Here is an 18886-nt window from a genome sequence, read left to right on the forward strand (position 1 = left end):
TTCATGGCACTCAATCAAATTGGTATTAATGTCACCCCCACTATACCATAAGAATTAAGATAAAATTATAAATCTGTGTCTTGTCAAATGTGCATTTAGAATTGCACATTATGAAAACAACGGGATTTGTCTTCATGATTGTTCCCATTGACCCCTTTCCACACTGGAAAAAAAAGACCACAACGTGGAAACCATTTATAGGCCCAAATTGCATTAACATTCTAACAGATGGATTAAAGGCAAAAATTTGATGAAACAGTTCAATCTGACAGAAAGAGGTACCTGGCCTTACCTACTGAACTATCACTAGAATGAGAGAAACTGACTTTCAGAACTGGAAGTTCTGGGACACCCCCCCCCCGTCCTTCCCCCATGGCCTGAACAAAAATCACAGTTGCTTTTCCTGAAAAGAAGCATTGGGAAGAAAAAAACTGGGAAGACACAAAACCACCAAAACTAAACCATAGCAGCTAGGGACTTGGATTTTGACAATGGTTTCATTCTATTGAACTTCTTCCACTTGCTCCCCATAAAGAGCGTGACAATCTAGCCCACAAGCATTTAATATGAACTAATCACATGAACAGTCCATTAGGCCATGGACCAGGTGAGGAAATCTCCCAAACTCAATACTGGGATATGATTAGATATGTCTGTGAGTATGAATGAGGACAGTAGGATAGGCTGGCCCAGAAGGTCTGGAGACAGAGTCACTGTCAGTCACTACAGGCATTTGGAGAAACAAAATATGCAAAGCTTTACTTTCAGAAATATGTGATCAACTTCAGGGAAAAAAATACACAAAGTGGAAGAAAAAAATGAGCTACAAAACAAAGGCATAAAGGCCAACCAAAAAGTAGACAAATCCTGAGGGTCTGGGAGGTCAGAGAGTGATTGTTCAGTGTAGTGAGCTGGGCAGTTCCAGCCCCACCCCCCAAAAAACTCATGTCCACCTTGAACCTCAGATTGTGACCCTATTTGAAAATAAGGTCTTTGCAGATGTAAATGATTAAATTAAGATGTGTCCTACTAAGGTACAGGGGTCCTAAATCCAATGGCTGATTCTTTAAAGGAGAAAGACCACAAAGGCACAGTGAAATGCAGGGAGAGGCCATGTGAAGATGAAGGTAGAGCCTGGAGGGATGCAGCCACAAGCCAAGGAAAGCCAGGGACTACAGGCAACCACCAGAAGCTAGAATAGGCAAGGTAGCATCCTCCCTAGAGCCTTCAGAGGGAGCCTGGCCCTGCAGACATCTTGATTTCAGAGTTCTGGCCTCCAGAACCGTGAGAGAATACATTTCTGTTGTTTTAAATCACCCAGTATGTGATAACTTGTTATGGCAGCCCTAGAAAACTAATACACTCATCATGGGGAGCAACTGGAAGAACAAATCCAGATGGGAGTCAAACATCCAAGCTAGGTCTGAATGTAGCAGGATCTATGGCTTTTCTCCTTCTGTTGCTTACACTGAAGCAAAATCAATGTCAACTCTCTCCCTCCCTCTCCCTCTCCCTCTCCCTCTCCTCTCCTTCTCTCTCTCTGTCAAAATCATTCACCAGTGAGGAAGCTTCATAGGATAGCCCCAAGGGGGATGCCAGAAAGTTAAGGAGGGTATAAGGAATAAGATAACATCTCAGATTTCCAGGGAGTGGCATGGGAATTCAAGGAAAGAGCACCATAGACATAGACATCATCCCGCAGCTTGGCTCAGGATTGCTACTATAACTGAGTGTGGACCCATGTATCATGCAGAGGTGGGGTCCTCCCACCCTGATTGGCATGTAGAGGCCATTTCCAAGCACACCTACCCCTCCAGGGTGCTTGGGAGCAACACAATGTCTGGTAAATCAGGCAAGAATATGATCTTAACTACCCTGCTGAGCTAATCAGGTCTCAGACAGGCACCAGCCAGGATTAAGCAGAGAGCCTGTTTATTAGAAGAGTAAGTGGGCTTGCTTTCATCTAAGTCCCTATTTTTATATGCTTAATACATAATGCACCTTGATTCTTAATACATAATGCACCTTGAGTCTTCCTTTCTGTTTCTATCTTGATTTTTGCATAAAGCTGTCTCTTCTTTTATCTCTTTTACCTTTTTTATAACCAAGATATATATGCATATATTCTTATCATAAGAGACCTGAGTAAAATATAACTATAATGTATAATAAAATGTAAAAGTCTCATGTCCCTCTATACCATTTACTTACCCAGAGGTAACGACAGTATCCACCTTTCCAGTCCTGTTTCTATGTACTTATATCCTTATGTACAAATAGTATTTTACTTTAATGTAAATGAGTTATTCTATATGTGGCATTTTTATCTGCTTTTTTGGCTTGAAAATATATCTAATAAATCTTTCTATGTTAACATATATGTCTGCCTCATTCTTCTAATAACTATGCATATTCTACATCATTTATTTAGCCTTGACAAAATTGCTAGGCCTTCCATTGCTTCACTTCTCAATGTTACAAGCAATATAGCAATGAGTATCTATCTATTTATCTATCTATCTACACACACACACACACACACACGTGTGTGTGTGTGTGAATGATTTTTTTTGAGAGATTTTTTTTCTTTTGAGAGATTCACAGAAATTGACTTGCTGGATCAAGAGACACAGGAGCATTGATTCATGAAAGATACATCCAAATTTCCCTCCAAAATGACTTTACCAGTGCAAAGTAACACCAAAAGTGTTACTCTCATCCTCATCTACTGGATATCATCAATATTTGTAATTTTCCAAACACAATAAACAAAACTATCTCATTTTGATTCTCATTTCCTTTGTTACTAATGATACTGGGGATCTATCTGTTTGTGAGCTATTGGCCATTTATTTGTGTTTCTTCTATGAACCTTTTGCACAATTTTTCTGTTTTTATCTTTTGGTTTGTAGTGTCCTACTTTATACATTCTGCATACTATTGCATCTTGTATGTTTAGCAAATGTTCTTTTCACTATTTTTCTTGGGTTTTAATGTGCAGTGAACAAACCAGATGTTCTAGCTCAAAAGTTTAATTTTTGCACAAATTTCTCAGCACTTCATTGTGTTACTTCTGAGTTTCATCCTTTTGGTTGAAAGCCCTGATCTGCCCCATGAGTACAAAGAGTACTCTTAGATTTTTACCAGAAGCTTCTATAGATTATAAAATATATTGAATTTTTTATTATTTTATACTTATATTTTTAGTGTCTTGTGGGTACACATGATGGTGAGATTCACTGTATTTTATATATGTACATAGGAAAGTTAGGTCAGATTCATTCTACTGCCTTCCCTTGTCCTGTCCCTCCTCCCTCCCCCTCAATCCCCTTCATCTAGTCCACCAATCTTCTATTTTGATTGGATTTTTAATATATCTGGAATTAATTACATGGCATGTATGGTATGAGATATGTCTTCAATTTTTTCCCAAATGTAAAATTACCCCCAAATCATGTCTTGAATAATCTTTCTGTGTTTGACATGAAATACTATCTTTATCATAACCCATATTGCCATAAATATTCGATCAATGTGAAGATTGTCTTTTTCTTTTCCACTGCTTATTTTACCATTCCTGGGTGTATCTTAATTGCTATGTATAGGGCTGGTAGAGTGTTTGCCTGGCATGCATGAGACCCTGAGTTCAAACCCTAGCAACACACACACGCACACATACATACACACACATACACATGAAAGAGAAAAAGAAAAATAGGCAAAAAAGGAAAAAAATATTTTCAAAAATATTTCTACATGTGTCTATTTCTAGGTGACTTTTAATTACTATTGCTTCTATTGTTTTAGGCTCTTATTTGCAATCTAACAGAACAATGCCTCCATCATTGTTCTTTTTATATATTGTTAAACATTTCCTTTTGCAAATAAGGCTTAGAATCACTATTAAGTGCCATAACAAATTTCACTGAAATTTTTATTTGCAAATTAATTTGTGAGGAACTAATTTTATAAGCAGCATGAATCAAAAACATGAGAAGACTCCATTTATTGAGTTCTTTTTAAAATATACTCTATAGTAACTCCACAGTAGCACTCCATGGTTTTGTTTATCTAGATCTTGAACATTTCTTATTACATTTATTTGTGCGCTGGTGGTATAACTCAATGGTAGGGCATTTGCCTAGCATGCACAAGGCCTTGAGTTCAACCACCAGTACTATAAAAGAAAAAGAAAAGAAATAATGTACATTTATTTGTAAGAAATTTATGTTTTACTTGTTATGGTTATTGTAAGTAATAGCGCTTTTATTACATTTGAGAAACAGTTATAGATGTTGTTGGATAAGAAAGCTATGGTTTTAGAATCTTAATCTTGTATGTGAGGTGAAGATCCATTACTAGTTGGAGATAAGGAGTGGAAAGAGAAGACAGGTAGAGAGCTTAGGATAAGCCAAGTTTGAGATGCTATCTAGATCTTTAAAAAGGAATCCAGCACCCCTCAACATTCTGCACATGACTGAATAGGGTGAAGTATAGGGACCAAGTAAAAGAAATCCCAGAGCAACTGAGGGGAAATGTTCTTTGTGGAACCTCCGGAGAGCACTGGAGAACTAGCAGCATGGTGTGTTTACACACAAAGGAGGCCATAGCCAGTATCCACAGGTTTCCTTGAGGCTCAGCAGTGGTAAATTCAGATAGATGTGCTAAAAGCCAACAAGCAAGAGACCTGGAGTAGGAATAAGAAGGGCCACATCTAGAGACTTGCTTACTAAGGTCACAGCCAGAACCACAGCCTCAGTGGCACCAGACAGGCACAGACAAAGGCCAGGTGGGGCCCATGACATCCAGAGATGATTGAGTGGAGAAAGAAGCTAACACCCAAGGGACCCGCCAGATAAGGACACAGAGGACTGAACACATGACAGAGGTCCCTTGCTATCAAAAGGGTACCTAAATCCCTCCTGCTCATGATCCCATTGCAGGGAGGAGAGAAGGAGAAAGCTCTTGAAATGGGAAATATACCCCAATATGAAATACGCACTGCTAAGTGACTATTTTTAAATTGTGAATTGACTGAAAGAGATAAATTTTAAACAAGCATATCCTGAGCTACCCTGAAGTGACAAAATTAAACTTTTGGCCCTCAATGGATGCTCACAAGCAAGTTGAATTTGATCCTATGGAAACAACATACATATGTGAACATCCAACTTGTAGCATGTAATTTTTAAGACTTTTCATGCTATGATAATTTGTGCAGCAACATAGATCCTATAGAGAGTACATTGTCTTCCTAGTGAGTGCCACCACATGTTTGCATACAGGCTACATTTACACTGTTACAGGATCAAGGCTGAAAGCCACATGTTAAAAATGAAAATAATCACTGTTAATGTTGCATAGCAATATTCCTTCATGAAAAGCAAGGACTCTGAAAATAAGACATTCAAAATGTGCTGCTGCTGTTGATACTTTATTTGCAAAGTACCTGTTATCTGAATACTCATGAAAAACAAGAAAAGAATCAACCTGGTTCGTATTTATACCTATGGACATGCTGTGGCGTAGAAAAATCAGGACGATATTTTCTCAGCACTGCCCAGACAAATTATGCAGGCTATCTGCATGTTGACCTGATAGACAAGGGATAATAAAAAGTTTGACTTTAAGGTTCCAACTCCAGGTAGGATATAACGGAATACTACTCTAAAATCTGGGCAGAATACTTGCAGCAACTATTTAAGAACTGAAAAACAAACAATAGCAGGCAGACATGAGAATTCAGAAGGCCACTGAACCAGCAATGAGTTCATGTTTTTTCCCCTGGCATCCTCTGGTCAGGACCTGAGAAGTGAGCATCAGCTCTAACAGAAAATTCCAGGAAAAGTTTCTGGTTACAACTTAAGGAGCAGGACAGGGAGTTCTGGCAGCAACACTAGCAACAGTGAGGGAACTCGAAGTTTTTAAACCTAACTTCTTTAATAGCTGTGAAACTATTCAAGTTACATATTTCATATTGGATGAGTTTTAGTAATTCTTGCTTTTTGAAGAATTAATCTATTTCATCTAAGCTCTCAGGTTTACATGCCTAGAATTATTCTGTGGGGTCTGTAGTGATATCTCCTTTTCATTCCTGACATTGGAAATTTGTACCTTCTCTTTTCTTCTTTCCCTCAGTCTTCCTAGAGGCTGAATAATTTTTCCTGATCTCTTCAAAGACTAGCTTTTATTTTCATTAATTTTCTGTATTGCATATTAAGATACACAACAACTTGAGTGAATATTATTGTGCTGAGTTTAAAAAATCATTCTCAAAACTCACAAGCTGTATGATTCTCAGAAGACAAACTTACTGTCATGGAACAGATCAGTGACTATCAGTCTCTCGGGGATTAACTACAGAGAAGTTTTGGGGCGACAAAACTATTCTTTTCCAGCTATAGCACTGGTCATAAAATTGTACTTATGTGTTAAAGTTCATAGGACTCTGCACCAAAATAAAGTCAATTTTACCAAATGTTAATTTAAAAAATAAAATTTAGTGTCTCTCCTAAATTCAAAGGAAAATTAAGACTTTCATTTAACAAGTATCCCAATTTAAAAATTTATACCTGATTAATTAACCATCTAATTAATTAGATTTTAATTAAATAAATATTTCTCTTCCTTTATAAATTTTATGTCATCGTAAAAGTAAACTTAATTATATCCATTTCAATAAGATTTAGAGGAAACAAGCATTCTCACACAACATTAGTGGAAATAAACTTCTAGAAGTTCCTTGAATGGAAGTTTAAACTAAAAATGTAAAGTGTGTATGTCTTTTGAGCTACTTCTAGGAATCTGTAGTACAGATGTACTTTTATAAGAAGCAAGAATTTATACAAGCATGTTTACTGCAGTATAATTTGTAATAGCAAGATCCTAGAAACAATCTCTATTTCCAAAATAAGTAAATTATATCCATGCATACAATTAACCAGAAAACCAGTTTTAAAATAATATCAGTCCTCAATCAAAGATATTGCAAAATCTCCAAAACTAATTACTAAAAAATAAAAATGGGGAAAACAATATAAAGAGGTCAATCTCATTGCTATCTACAACAGGCCTTATATATGATGAGAGAATGTATAAATACCAGACATTCCTGGAAGGACATGCAAAATATTGTTAATTACCCTGATCTGATCATATTGCAATTGTATCACACTGTAACCCGTAAATATGTACAATTAACATATGCTCATTTAAATTTTTTAAATATAGTGTTAATAGTTATCTTTCTGGGTGGGCTTGAGTATATAAGGAAGAGAAGAAAGGAAATAGATTTGGTCTTCTTTTTAAACCTTTCTGAACTGTTTGAAAAACCACCAACATGATATTGCTTTTAAAACTACTAAGAAACAATAAAGCCTTTGTAGCAGGGTTTGTTAATCAGGACAGCTGACCTTCAGCCAACCCTGGGAAACATCATTTCTAGGAAAACCCATAATGGGAAGCTCTTAAAAGGATCAGAGCAGAGATAGGGATATCACTTAGTGGTAGTGCTTTGCATGTATAATGAGCTGGGTTTGATGCCCCTACCTCAAAAAAAAAAAAAAGAAAGAAAGAAAGAAAGAAAGGATCAGAACAAAGAACCTGAATGTCCACTTCCCTGTGTGAGTCAGATGGGAATGTGAGAACAATTTCTTCAAGGAATAACATAAGCATAGCCTAATAAAAAGCAACAGGAACATAACAGGCATGTCCCTACCTTAGTAAGACACTTCCTGGGGCTCTGCAACTCATGGATGCGTTCCTGGGGTTGGAATCAGCTTTTCTAGGTTCACAATGTATAAGCCCCAGTTTTAAATTTTTCCCAATTTATATTAAAGTTAATAGCTCCAGAATATACATTAAAGTTAATAGCTCCAGAACACAGATTCTTAATGCTAAAAGACATCGTCATCAACCACAACAAAACTAGGTTTGTAATCTTGAAAAAAATCATATTTTTTTTGTACATTAGTATACTTTGCAACAAAACAGGGCACTGGGTGATGGGTAATACCCTTGTTAGTTCCTGGAATCTGTGAGTCACCTGATCTGGTTTGGAAATTGACTTTTACACTATTCTTATTTCCAGAGTCAGATCCCATTTGTCATCAGATTGAAATTGGCCAGTGGTCAAATGCCAAACTTTAAACCATTTCTATAAAATATCACATACTTTCAGTCAGCTGTACAGTTTGCTTAACTGTGAAGACAAAGCTCTTAAAGCAGCAAAATCCTCACATGTTTTAAATATTTTATGATTTTTAATTTTTCCTTTTATTACATGTTGAAACTACATTAAAAAATAAATTATATTTCAAAAATTTCTATGGTCCATGGGAAAAAAAGAATCCATGACATTTAAGAACCAAAGTCAAAGAAACATTTAATATTAATTAAGACTACTTAATTAATAAAGTAATCTTAATTAATAATCTGGAAACTTAGCTGAAATGTTTTTTAATATATAAATAAAAATATAAACTTTTGGAAGCTATGGAACAAAAGCTAGGTATCAACTACTTTTTTCTCAAGCATTAGTTCTCATTTTCCTGCATAGCATACTGTATGAAGTCTCCTGGGCTCTTTCTATCTTTATGGGGATGCATGCCCCAACTCTGTTTCAGCCTTGTCCCAACACTGTTCCAGCCTCACCCAACAGCCTAGCCTCCCTGGACTTTCTACACCTGCATATGCATCTGTTCTCATGTCAATAAATCCTTCTTTGCACTGGCCAGACAGAATTTGTTCTCAAAGAATGGGGGGAGGCAGATGTGGGACAAGGAGGAAGGATAAAAGAAGAAGGTTAAGGAATACATATGTTGGTTGCTAGTTTGAAGCCCTTGCATGCTCAGTCTCTTCCTTCTCCCACCTGAAAACCCTTCCCAGAATAATATCATATTTGAGAAAGAAAAAAAAAACCTTAAATGATGATGGACGATATGATATATACTAATCTGATCTCCGGTGAAAAACTGATTTATCACCTACATTGCAGAATCCTGGGAAAATTGACATAGAGAGGGATAAATGGATTTGGGGGAAGGCAATGAATTTCTGAGGTACATTTCAGAACTTCTCCTCCAAACCATAAATAAAAGCAGGTTGGCTATAGTCTGGTGCATATGACTACAACAACAAAAAAAACCCCACATCTCCCAGGACTACCTGTCAATGACTTCTTCACAACACCCCTGGTGGATGACCAAGGACTCTAGATAGAAGGTGTGTTCAGAACACCAGAACTTTAAGACAATTACCCAGAAAAACATATTTTACTTCATTTTGGGAGCTGGAGGAGTAAAATCTAATAACAAAATTTAGTAAAGCTATTGGTAAGATTTTAGCTTCCAAACACACCTGCTTCCTCCATCCCCCTCCAGACTGCACCCCACACCCTGCACCATTTACTAGCCACACCCACAATGAAAAGGAACCAGGGTTCCTGGTGATTATGTTTAAGGGATAGTTATCCATCCAATTCCAAAGCTCCTGTGTGAATATGAAATGTGAGGGCAAGATGGCAGGGAGAAGAGGCACAGAGGACAACAGGGTTAGAGACTGCAGGGGGTGCCAAGGTCCAGAAAATGGGGAAGAGGATACCCAGCCCTCACTGGGAGAGAGAAGCCCCTGCTCACCCAATATCTTCAACTCTACCCATTTTTCTCCTGGCAGGAGAAACTTTGTCAAGAAACAGAATCTATCTTTGGACATTTCATAGCAAAAGTAAAACCCCAGATTGACACTTACATTTCATTTGCTTGGAGATGGACTTGTTAGGTTCAAGCCAGTGCTAGGGAGAGAAAAAATAAAACAGATTGTGGGTCAATTTGTTGACTTAACAACTAAAAAGAATTCCAAGGTACCACCTTGGTTCCATAGATATTCTTCAATGTTCCACCCTCTAAAGACCAACACAAACAACTCAACAATAATAATAACACAGACAAGGGTATAAATTAGAAGGTCAACAGTTTCTGAGTAATATCTGAATCATACAGTTGCTAGAAGGATAAAGGAGAGATATGCACTTAAGTGGGATGTTCTAGCAACTCTAGTTGACTCCTGGGCAATTCTGGGAAAACCACAGATGGCTAAAGATTTGGAGCATTTGACATCCATGACCTCAAAGAGTCACAGTTTGGATAGTATCAGCACCCAGCTCCTCTTCCAGAGCAGCCTCCTCTAATATGGATATTGAGCCAAGTCAGCATGAGCCCCATCTCACACGGAGACGATATTTTTCTTTACAGTAGCAGGGAACAAATGACTTTTAAAATCTTATTTTCAGAGGCCTCAGGTCATTAAGGAAAAAAATCAGCTTTACCACAAAACAAAGAAGCCAAGACCTGAATAGTTCAGAATCATGTCACGGCTGGGCATTTTATTTGAAGAAGACACCAAAACGGTCCCAGTGGCCAGCTCACCCCATGCCATATACAAAGGTCATTTCAACATGCTGAGAACCAGGCAGCTTTTGAGATCACTAAACATGATGTTCCTGAACCTGTTCAGGGAATGTCAGGAAGAGTCATCTATGCATACAGTTTATAAAGATGATAAAAAGGATACCATGGGGAATCCATCATGAGGTCAGGGAGTCCTCCCTCATGGGGCACCCTGCCTGCTTGATGTTAGAGAGGAAAGAAGAGAAAAAAAAAACTTACCATCTGTTACACCTCACTTTAACTCCTTTGTGTCACCTAGTAACTGCAGGGTGCCATATTATCCTTATTGTGGGAAGTCAATGCATACCCATAAAGTTCAATAAAAAGCTTGCCTTTGTTGAGCGCATACTAAGTGCCTGGTGCTCATCAAGACTTCCCATGTGCTGTCCTATTTAGTCCTCACAGCCACTTCATTTGTCAATGAGAAATCTGGGGCTCATGATATTAAACAACTTGCCTGAGGTCACCTGATAATAAGTGGTGGAGCAGCCAGCTGTGCAGCGGGATTGCAGAGAGTAGCTCCTAACCTCTCAGTCTGTGCCCTCCCACCTGATCAGTTTGCACCGCAACACATTTATTCTCTTTGATGAACTTTCCCTGTTTTCTCTGAAACTGAAAAATTAAGTAACCAAATCAGTAGTTTCTAATATATGGTGTCAGATCTCTTTAGTCTTCAAAACAATAATGAGATTCTTCACTGTTTCAACATACTGGAAAGTCTAACAACAACAATAACAAAAAAGTACATTTACCCCAACCATGTCACACAGACAAACTTACACAGCAAGTTTCCTTACTTATGGTCAAAATTATATTGACTCATTTTGAGAATCCTCATTATCTCCTTCTAAGCAGAAATCACATAGTTATAATTGAACAGTAGACAACTAATTCATTATATCACTTACCAGCTCTGTAACCTTGTGCAAAATGTTTAAACTCTCTGTGTCTCAAATACCACAACTATAAAATGGAAAAAGTGATAGTACCTACCTCATGGGGCTACTGTGAGGATTTAAAAAGCTAATAAGTATAAGATACAATGCTTGGGATGTAGAAATAATAAGTGCTTGTTTGGTGCTGCCACTGGTTTTACTGAATAAGTACAATTTAATGGGTAGACCATATATTTCAATATATAGACTTCATGGAAGAGAATAATAAAAGGGTTCCCTTGATTAAATTACTTTGCTAGAAATAAATGGGATATTTTATAACTAAGGCAAGAAACAATTAACAGCAACCAGAAAGCAATACACTGCTGTTTTCTCACAGAGACCAATCATCAGTCACTTAACCAATAATATCTGAAATACAAATGTTTTCTGAATGCTCCTAGTTTGACATCTTTTGAACTCTGTAGGCCTTCTCTGCCTGACTTCAGCCTGTCTCTCCAACTCCTCTCTGGCTCAAGGAATGACAAGTCAGTTCCATTTTGTGTGCCCACATCAGGACTGTGAAGATGGTTCTGATACAGTAGAAGGCTCAGAGACGAGAGCCATGATGGATTGGCTGTGTCTGCCAAGCCACCATAGACTTACTATATCCATCATGTGTATTTCAAAGGACTATAGGAAAATCATTCCCTCAAAGAGGACCAAGCTTAATTTAAAACAAACAAAAACAAAAACATGCCTGGCATATAGCCCAGCAAATCATTTATTCTCCAAGTCACCCAGGTGAACAAAGAGGCATATAGCAAGGTTTTTCACTAAAAAATTACAAAAGACTAAAAGTAACATTAATGGCCAACAGGAACATGTATAAACAAACTGATCTACTCGTATTCTGGATGATTCCGCAGTGTTTTAGGTGAGGTAAATCTTCAAGTGTAACAAAGATCTCTAAGGCACACCGTGGGAAAAAAAAAAGTGAACTGCAAAATTTATAACCATGGCCGCCGTTGGCACCCCAGGGGAACATAGTCATACCAGGCATCTGTTAGCACCCTGGGAACTATGAACTCGAAGAAGTTCACGGTTCCAACATTCGATTGTGCTGAATTCCTTTTGATATCTTTTTTTTTCCCCATGCTGTGATAAAAATCAAGCACCAAGCTAAAATAGGAATGGAACAGGCAATGAACATGGCACCATCCAATAGGGATCCCAGGGCTGCCAACAGGGACACACACACCACACCTCCCATTATTAAGTGATTGTGGTTATTTTAGAATGAACTGAAAAAATAATATTTTCTTGTAATTTATATATATTTAATGGCTATTAAGTTGTTAACACATAAATCTTATTAAGCTATTTGGACCTAACTATTATTATAGAACTTTTATGTATTTTCTTAACCTATGAATACTGCAAAATAATTACTGAGATCCTAAGAGAGTCATAAATCAGGCGAGTTTAGGAAAATAAGAACTACTGTATCAATAATTAATGTGTTTTCTTTTTTAAATAAAAAGCACAAAACACTACCAACATATTCAAAGAGCACATACACAAACATCTAAATATATTTTTAAAGATTGGGAGAAATACACTGAAGTGATACCAGTGAAAGTGGATAATAGGGAACACAGATGTAGTAGTGTTTGTCAAAGAAAATCATGATGTCAATATTCATCTTTTTACATGTTTTGGTGCCTTACATGAATAACTAAAAGTCAATTTTTGAATTATATTATTTATTTATTCTAATTTGTTATATATGAGAACAGAATGCAATTCAATTCATATTACACCTATAGAGCACTATTTTTCAAGTCTCTGATTGTACACAAAGTAGATTCACACCATTCATGTCTACATAGATATGCTTATGGACATATATATGTCCATTTTATTCCACCATCCTCTCCTACCCCCCTGCCCCTTCTCTTCCCCTCCCTCCCCTTTGCCCTATCTAAAGTTCCTCCATTTCTCCCATGCTCCCTGCCCCCAACCCCTCTAGAGTTAGCATCCTCATAGCAAAGAAAACATTCCACCTTTGGTTTTGGGGAATTGGCTTGCCTCACTTAGCATAATATCCTCCAACTCTATCCGTTTACCTGCAAATGCCATGATTTTGTTCTCTTTTAATGCTGAGTAATATTCCATTGTGTGTGTGTGTGTGTATGTGTATATACACACACCACAGTTTCCCTACCCATTCATCTACTAAAGGGTATCTGGGTTGGTTCCAAAATTTAGCTATTGTAAATTGTGCTGCTATAAATATTGATGTGCCTATATCCCTGTAGTGTGCTGTTTTTAAGTTCTTTAGATAAATACCGAGGAGTGGGATAGCTGGGTCAAATGACGGTTCCTTTCCAACTTTTCCTAGGAATCTCCATACTACTTTCCAGATTGGCTGCACCAATTTGCAGTCCCACCAGCAGTGTATGAATATGCCTTTTTCCCCACAACCTCGCCAACACTTATTGTTGTTTGAATTCTTTTTTTTAATATTTATTTTTTAGTTCTAGCTGGACACAATTCATTTATTTATTTATTTATTTATATGTGGTGCTGAGGATCAAACCCAGGGCCTTGCATGTGATAGGTGAACATTCTACCACTGAGCCACAACCGCAGCCTCTGTTTGTATTCTTAATAGCTGCCATTCTGACTGGAATGAGATGAAATCTTAGAGGAGTTTTGATTTGCATTTCTATAATTGCTAGAGATGTTCAATTTTTTTTCATATATTTGTTGATTGGTTGTATGTCCTCTTCTGAGAAGTGTCTGTTCAGTTCCTTGGCCAATTTATTGATTGGGTTATTTATTTATTTGGTGTTAAGATTTTTGAATGCTTTATATTCTAGAGATTAGTGCTCTATCTGATGTGCATGTGGTAAAAATTTGCTCCGATTCTGTAGGCACTCTATTCACCTGTTTCTTTTGCTGAGAAGAAGCTTTTCAGTTTGAATCCATCCCATTTATTAATTCTTGGTTTTAATTCTTGCACTGTAGAAGTCTTATTAAGAAAGTCAAGGCCTAATATGACATGATGAAGATTTGGGCCTAATTTTTGTTCTATTAGGCGCAGGATCTCTGGTTTAATTCCTAGGTCTTGATCCACTTTGAGTTGAGCTTCATGCATAATGAGAGAAAGAGGTTTAATTTCATCTAAAAGTCAATTTTTTAAAAAAAATTAGTTGTAGATGGAGATAATACCTTTATTTTATTTATTTATTTATTTATTTATTTATTTATTTATTTTTATGTGGTGCTGAGGATTCAACCCAGTGCCTCATACATGCTAGGATAGTGCTCTCCTACTGAGTTACAGCCCCAGCCCTAAAAGCCAATTTTTAAAAAAAATAGACAATTAAGCTCTGAATTAAGAATAAAATAAATTATTCTTAAAATTAAGAATAAAATAAATTATTCTTAAAATTAAGAATAAAGGTGGATTTCCTGTAATTCAGATTCCATAGGAAGAATTTCACACATTACAGGCAGATACCAAACCCAGCTAAGCACCTAGAGTTGACATTTTTGGCCAGGCCCAGGAGCTAACAGGCCTGGATTTAAATCCCAACCTTGACACTAGGTAGTTGTGTGACTGTGAGGAAATCCCTGGGCTTCCTCACTCACAGCATCCTTAATAAGGATAAAATGGGTTAATTCAGGAAGAAGCCCTTAGAACACAGCATAGTGTGTAGAGGAGTTTCTGTAATTCCCAGCTCCATCTTAACACTGGCTGATAGAGACACTCTAGCTTGTGCAGTGGCTGCCCTCACCGAGGCCCTTTCTGTTATCTTCTTCCCATCTCTCCCACCTCACTTTCCCTTCTGCTCTTCATTAGGAGGTTATTCTGCTATCTAAACACAATACCAACTTATTAGGCCTTTGTCTCTCTCTCTTCATCCCCTTCTTCTTTCTTCTCTCTTTTCTCAACTCTTCCAATTAGAGTTGTGAATTGGCCATTGAAGTTGAGTCTGAGCCACATCAACAACTCCTGCCATTACTGGAGGTAGAGATGGATTACATCTGTGTGAATAAACAACCGTGATGTGGGGGTGTGCCTGGTGATTAGATATAAGGCTTAGAATACTTACTGAATTTCTGTTTTCCTTTCAATTGCTACTTTTAATGTATGATATTTTAGTCTTAAAAAGAAAAAAAAAAGGCCTGTCTCTTTATTGGAAATTGATTTTCCCTAAGAGTGGCAGAAAGAAAATTCTGACAACCAAATATCTGAATTCATGGCTGTTTTATTATAGCTGAAAACTTCATTTCCTCAACTCTCATTTACAATAAAAATTCTAAAGTCTAAGGCCACTAAGACAACATCATTGATTCTACAAAATCAACTTAGGAAGGAAGATGAACCGCAGGACGCATTCCTTAATATTATTTGAAGATGCTGGGAAGGCATCTGCTGCAGATATTGTTAGGACTCAGCAGTCTTCTCCTTTTAGAAAGGCTGCCCCTTAGGTTACTGGAATCCATCATAGGGCGGGGAATTCAGCCTCCCTAACCCACCTTGCCTTCTGCAAATCAGAATAGCTCTTAACTAATGATTGACAGGCAGGAGTATAAATGCCTCTGCTACCTCACCACTTAACAGGACCAACTCTTAAGTCCAGAGCTCTTCTGGGAGTCGGAGATAGTGCCCCTCTGCAGGACTTTGCCCAAGCTCACATACTTGCTTGGCCTCCTTTCCTTCTCTGTCCTAATCTCCCGCTCCCCTACAAGTCTTTTCCTGGAAACAGTTCCTAACAATTCACTATACTAGGATTTTTATTCCAAGATCTTCTTCTGGGAAGCTGACCTAATGCAGCCTTCCTAACTCTCCACCAATAACTGTACTTTCTGTATTTAAAATCCTTTCCTTAGCAGTTTATCCCTAGTGCCTTAAGCTTAAACCTTGGAAACCTGCAAAGCCCCCGTGAGAGGTCCCAATTTAAGAGGACTTTTAATATTGATAATCTACCCTGACCACATTTCAGGGCCTTTCTTGGTAAATTTTGATTGGGAGCAAATGAAATCTTTAAAAAAATATATGTCTAGGAGGAAGTTTACAAAGGAAGTTAAAAGTAAGGGGATTCTGAAACCTTCTATATCCTGACTTTCTTATCTGCAATTTTGGTGGGGGAAGGTAGGGGGCAGATTTGAGAAATGCTGGGATTTCTTCAGCTTTAACAGTACACGTTCTATGAACCTGAAGGATAAGGACATTGCCGAGTGTTTCCTCTTTTTAATTTATCCAGGCCCAGCTGCACTGAGCCCTAAGAGATCATTTTTCTCTAACCCATCAAATAAATGGTGCATATCTTTTGTAAATTCTACTTTTGGCTTGTTTGGGAGAAGAAGAAGGTGTGTGTGAACTGGTGATTTGTGACTAAGTAAATTGATTTTTAATTTGGTAGCTGCTAAGACCAAAAAAAACCTTCTAAAAGTAAACAATTTATTATAACATTTAGTTATCTTCAAATGTTCAGTTTCTGTTAAAATTGATTCAGCCTATGATTGCAGAATAGATTACTCGATTCTCTGTTATCTTTCTTAAACCTTTGGTGCCCAAAACAGAGTAATTTACAGCCTAGAAAAATGTGTTAACTAATCCATGGGGCTTTTAAAAAGATTGAATGCACCTTCTCGAGCAGGAGATTGTTTTTCTTTTCTATAGTAATCAGATCCAAAATCTGACCATTCCCATCATGGCCCTAAAACGATGGCCTGGTTCTCACACACTCCCAGACAAAGCCCAGAGTAACCCAGTCCCTGCCTTATGTAGACAATTTATGTCATTTACAGGTCCTTTGGCCTCTGCTGAGGAAGAAAGAATGGTTCTGGATGGTAGGTTAGAGCTTGGCCCTTATTATTTAGGTATCAATAACAATAAATTCCACTCCAGCTCAATAAAATCTGACACAAGAGCAACAACAGACAACAATAAATCTGTAAAGCAAGAATGCTCAGGTTGTTGTTCATTTGGAAGTCAATCTATATAAGAAAAATTTTATTGCTTTGGCAAAGTGTTTTTTACTCCTTTATTCATAACATATTTTGTATTCTAGAGTCTTAGGATAGGCAAAATATATGTGACAGTTAGGAGAATAAATGTAAAAAAAAAAGAAAGAAAAGTAGACAGACAGTCCAAGAAAACTTAAGCATCCATGCAAACATTAGGCAGCCTCCATCCTCCTCACTAATTTCAATGCTCTCTATCAGAAAAGGGAAAGGAGGAGGGAGGGAGAAAAAGAGGGTGAGGGACTGGGGGATGTGGAGAGAGAGGAGAGGAGAGAGGAAAGAGAGAACCAAAGAGTAAGTACTTTAGGCTTTGTGGTCCAAATGGTCTCTGTCACTACTCAGATTTCATGCTTCTGGAGCATGAAACCAGTCCCAGAAAATACATATATAAATAGGAGTCACTGTGTTCCAATAAAACTTTATTCACAAAAGCAGATGAAAGGGGACTGGGGCTGTGGCTCAGTGGTAGAATGCTTGCACTCTACCACTTGTGAGGCCCTGGGTTTGATTCTTAGCATAAATAAATAAATAAATAAATAAATAAATAAATATATTGTGTTCATCTACAACAAAAAGAAGAAGAAGAAGAAGAAGAAGAAGAAGAAGAAGAAGAAGAAGAAGAAGAAGAAAAGCAGATTAAGGGCCTGACCCTTTGCATGCTAGCCCTTAACCCACATCCAAGAAATTTTAGTGTACTCTCTCAAAGAAAAAAAGTTATAGTTTGAAAATGAAACACATTTTCAAATAATTTATAAAAACAATTACTCCTGATTATCTTAAAGCACACTGGGATAAGAGGAATTATGGGATTCCTTCAAGCTTATCATGAAATTCATATAACATTTTGCTGTCATGCCACATAAATTTATTAACATTATCACTAAAATGTTCTAAGGTCAAATATCACCAAGTTGCCAGACCCACAAACCATTCAAACTTTTTAAACAAGGAATACAGGATCAGATACATAGCTGATAATATGGATTAATACAATTAAACAGCAACCTTATGGGACAGGCCCTATTTATATTCCCATTTTACAGATGAAGACATTGAGGCATTGAAAGGTAAGGAATCTGCTAAAGTCATATAATCAGCGAGGGGCAGGGATAGAATTTCTACTTTATCTCCCAGGTTTCCCAAACGACAAGTTCAGAATTTGAACTCAAAATCTGCTCTTTCCTATAGAGTTTGTTTGGTGGTTGGCTTCATATATAATCCAAACCCTGAAGAGTTCAGACACCTTGTTGGTGTGGCCATCTGGAGAGGCCCTGAAACTACATGCTGTGAGAGGAGGTCCCCAAGCCCCATCTTCCAACCACCTGTACCAACCAGGCATGAGTGAAGACGTCTCAAACCCTCCAGACCAGACTAGCCAACAACTGAACACCACTGGGTGACGCCCGCACATGGCATGAAGAGCAGAAGAACCACAGCTAAACCCTGCCCAAATCCCTGAACCACAAAATTATTTGCTATAATAAATGTGGGTTTTTCTAAGCCACTAAAGTATGGGAGGCTTGT

General features: G+C 37.6%; 1 protein-coding gene across 1 annotated transcript in view; it reads right to left on the reverse strand.

The window, feature by feature from the left end:
* FRMD3 (FERM domain containing 3) overlaps positions 1-18886 on the reverse strand; it is a 251414-nt gene that overhangs the window by 100737 nt on the left and 131791 nt on the right. The window contains exon 3 of the mRNA XM_081266586.1: positions 9748-9790. Within this exon, the coding sequence (XP_081122712.1) occupies positions 9748-9790 (43 nt within the window). The remainder of the gene's footprint in view (positions 1-9747; positions 9791-18886) is intronic.

This window comes from Spermophilus citellus, assembly GCF_964194105.1.
Source record: "Spermophilus citellus genome assembly, chromosome: 2".
NCBI classification, from domain to species: Eukaryota; Metazoa; Chordata; class Mammalia; order Rodentia; family Sciuridae; genus Spermophilus; species Spermophilus citellus.